Source organism: Vulpes lagopus, chromosome 10, assembly GCF_018345385.1.
Source record: "Vulpes lagopus strain Blue_001 chromosome 10, ASM1834538v1, whole genome shotgun sequence".
Classification (NCBI taxonomy): Eukaryota; Metazoa; Chordata; class Mammalia; order Carnivora; family Canidae; genus Vulpes; species Vulpes lagopus.
Window position 1 is genome coordinate 49,652,034 of NC_054833.1, and position 3,576 is coordinate 49,655,609.

At 40.4% G+C, this 3,576-nt stretch overlaps 1 protein-coding gene across 1 annotated transcript; it reads right to left on the reverse strand.

Annotated features, from left to right (window-relative positions):
- Nucleotides 1-335: 335 nt before the first annotated feature.
- On the reverse strand, nucleotides 336-1,301 carry LOC121500040 (peptidyl-prolyl cis-trans isomerase FKBP3). The gene has a single exon (XM_041771449.1). The coding sequence runs from the start codon at nucleotides 1,295-1,297 to the stop codon at nucleotides 623-625; it is 675 nt and encodes a 224-aa protein (XP_041627383.1). The 5' UTR covers nucleotides 1,298-1,301; the 3' UTR covers nucleotides 336-622.
- Nucleotides 1,302-3,576: the final 2,275 nt, after the last annotated feature.

Consider the following 3,576-nt stretch of genomic DNA (forward strand, 5'->3'; position numbering starts at 1 on the left):
GAAATCATTTTTCTTCGGAGTCTTAGAAGTAAAGAGATCAGATTTCATAGGGTAAGAAACCACGTGCAGAGAGGAAATTCAAGTACAACAGCCCACAGAAATCAGTGAACAGAAGGAACAAGTTGCTAGGGAGGTGACTGAGACAAAGCACACAACCAATGTGGTCGACAACACCTACAGAATTGCTATTTCTAGAGAGGTTTGAGGCTGGAGGAAAGTGCTAAAAGGAACAGGAAGCCAAGTGTAGGATGAACCAAAAACACTAAGTAGGACCTTTCCTGTTCCTGAAATTCCTTTATAGGCTTTCTTTTTTTTTTTTTTTTTTTTTTTTTCAAGACACTGAATACGTTTTTATTGAGCCTTTTAGTTTACAACATGAGGTAAAAGGAAAGTCACTTCACCTTAACTAATATTTTACACAGCTGTAGTAAAATATCTCAAACTTTAAGGAATTATGATGGATTACATATATTAAAAGTTGGGGATTGGGTAAACAATATCTGAGTTCTTGAATTTTCCAGTTGACTCTCCCCTTACAATAGTAACCAGCTCTAGTTACATAAGTTTCTTCAAGGCCATGTTTTATTGTTGCTAATGTCTTTATATCTGAAGCATTGCTATTTCAATCAATATCCACTAATTCCACTTCAAAAATGAGTTTTGCATTTGGTGGAATTTTGGCATCAGGCTGTCCTTTCTTTCCATAAGCCCATTCTGGTTCAATCTCTAGTCGAGCCTTTTCTCCTTTACTCATAGTTAAGAGTGCTTCATCCCATCCTCGGATAACTTTGCCTATTCCAACCTTAAAACTTAAAGGCTTGGCATTTTTCTTCTTCTTTGAACTGGTTTGAATATTAGTATCAAAAACAGTCCCATCCTGTAGTGTTCCTGTATACCAGCAGTGAACAACATCTCCCTTTTTGGGAAAGTTGGTTTTATCTCCTTTTTTAAGGACAGATTTTGTATATTTTGGTGGACCCTCATCCAGAGTCTCTTCACACTTGGTTTCTTTGGGTTTATCTTCATTAAGCTTCACATTTTTCACCTGCTCAGACACCTTACTTATACTTTCAGTACCTTTGAAACGCTTACTTTCAAAAAGATGGTTGTAGGCTGTAACCAAATGGTCCTTGTTAGCTGTCTTGGCCACATTTTTAATGTTTCCTAATAACTTATGTTCTGCAAGAAACGAATCTGAACCGTGGTCCTGTAGAAACTTGATAATGTCCTTCTTGGGTAGTTGTTCGCTGCGCAGCTGCTCCACGGTCCAGGCCCGCTGTGGAACGGCCGCCGCCATCTTCCCCCGCAAAATTGGATTTGCCTATTATCATCAGTTACTTCCAAATGTTAACATCTCTGGTCTGTCCATTCAAATGGTCTATTTGGGAGAAGACCGCCAGACAGTTACATATCCAGCTTCTCAGTGATACTGAGCTCAGTATGTCCAAAGCCAAAGTCAGCACACAGGGAACTTTGAGAGGTTTAGAAATAGGCATTCCCTCAGGCTCCCTGAGTAACAGTGTCTTTGGAGAAACTGGAAATCCTTTCTTCAAGCAAAAAAATCCCCGTGCAAAAGCATGTGGCTTTGCGGCAGAGCACCAACTGAGTGATAGCTCCCACTCCCCTTCACAGCCAGTCACCCCTGTGCAGGTACCACCTGAATAATCATGCTCTGTCTGTCTCCCTCTTCCCATGTGCTGTCCATGGTAAATCCTTTGAAAAAAGATGCTCTTCCTCTTTCTTCTAGTTCAAGAGGCCCTAATCAGAATAGTGTCATCTGGAAACCACAAATCTGAGACTTGCAAAAGGTACTGAACTAAGACACATACCATTTCTTTCAGCGCCATCTTGGCCATTGGCTAGGTAAACTCAATTTGGGCAAACTGTTTCACCTCGTGGGATTTTATAGATTGTGAAAATGGCCATAATTCCTGTGTGCCTCCCATCAAGTCATGAAATGTTTCTCCACCTCCTGCACATGGGCCAGCCTTGTGACTTGTCTTGATCGATAGAATGCTTTGGAAACAATGTCAAGCCAGTTCAGAATCTAAGGCTCAAGAGGCCTTGCACACTTTTCAAATACTTCTACTCAGTCTCTTAGAACCCTGCCCAGCCCCCCTGTGAACAAGCCCAGGCTAGCCTGCCAGGCAAGGAAACACGATGTAGAATAGAGCTGAGTGGTCTCAGCTAAGGCTCTCCAAAGCCAGCCAGGCCCCAGCTGTCATGGTGGCTGACCACAGACCCACAAATAAACCCAGCCCAGAAAAGTTGGATCCAGCCTAGATAACCAACCAGCAGATCCTTAGCTAAATAAATGGTTATTATTATTATGTTACGCTACTAAGTTTTGAGTGGCTTGTTACATGACTATAGAAAATTAATACATGGGGATATGGCTTCTTTATTTGCAAATTGAGGCTAATCCCTAAGATTCGTTCTAGTTGGAAGATTCTATGAAAACAATTGGTTGTTCAATCCAGTGATCACTGTGCTATCTCTTCTTTTTGTTAGAATTTCCAAGAACGGTGGGGGAACAAGATTATCAGCAGAAGCCTCTTACAAGGCTCCTCTCAAGAGTTTCTTTCTCCATATTCCACTTTTCAAATTTAAAAAAAAAAAAAAAAGCTGGATTCAGCTAAAGAGAGGCTTTATTTGAAAGGATGATTGCAAGAGGAAAGGAAGGCATTCTTAAAACAGAGAGACTATAGTAACAGAAAGTTCTGACCATGAGATTCTGCAAGGATCTCAAAAGCCAAGCAGAAAAAAAAGGCTATTGTTTTATAAAGAGGAGTGTACAAGGCTAGAGAGAATTGGATGTGGGTAACTGGGATGAAGGGCTGGATCGCTAATCAGGGAGTATTTTCCCTGCAGTCAATGCTCAGGGCTATAAGGAGGAGCCTCTAAGCTGGCTCAGGCTGACAGTGGATAAGAGTTCAAGGGCCTGGGGAAGGAGAAAAGCTTAACTAAGTTGAGTCAAATCGAGGTAGCTAGTTTTCTTTTCTTTTTTGAAGTAAATTCTGTCAAGATGGAGATTTCCTTTATGTACCTATCAGGATGTATTAATACTGATGCCTCAGTATTAGTAATAGCTACTACTATTTACTGAGCACCTACTATGTTGCAGGCACTGTGATGCATACATTTTGTTTTCTTTCATCTTCACAAAAGCACAGGAAGGTAGTTACTATTACGCCCATTTTATAGTTGAGTCAGCTTGATGACTATGGGGTTAAATTATTTGGCCAGCATCAGTAATTATTAACACTTGAATCCAGATGTATTTAGGCTAAAAGATGCTCTTCCCACTACATAGTCCGGCAGTAGGTACAAACTACTCCACTAATCATTTATTACCAAAGAATGGTAATTTGGAGGATCTGTGTCTGACCTTGTCATAGGTAATCAAGAGGAGCATATGTGAGTCTTATCTAAGTCCTATAAGGAAGAGAAGCTCTCTGCAAAAACTCTTTCCCTAGTCACAAGCAAATGGGGAGAATCTCTTACCCAACACTACTTTCTAAGAGCATGAAGCTCAGTTAAAATCAACATTTTTAAAAAAGATTTCATTTATTTATT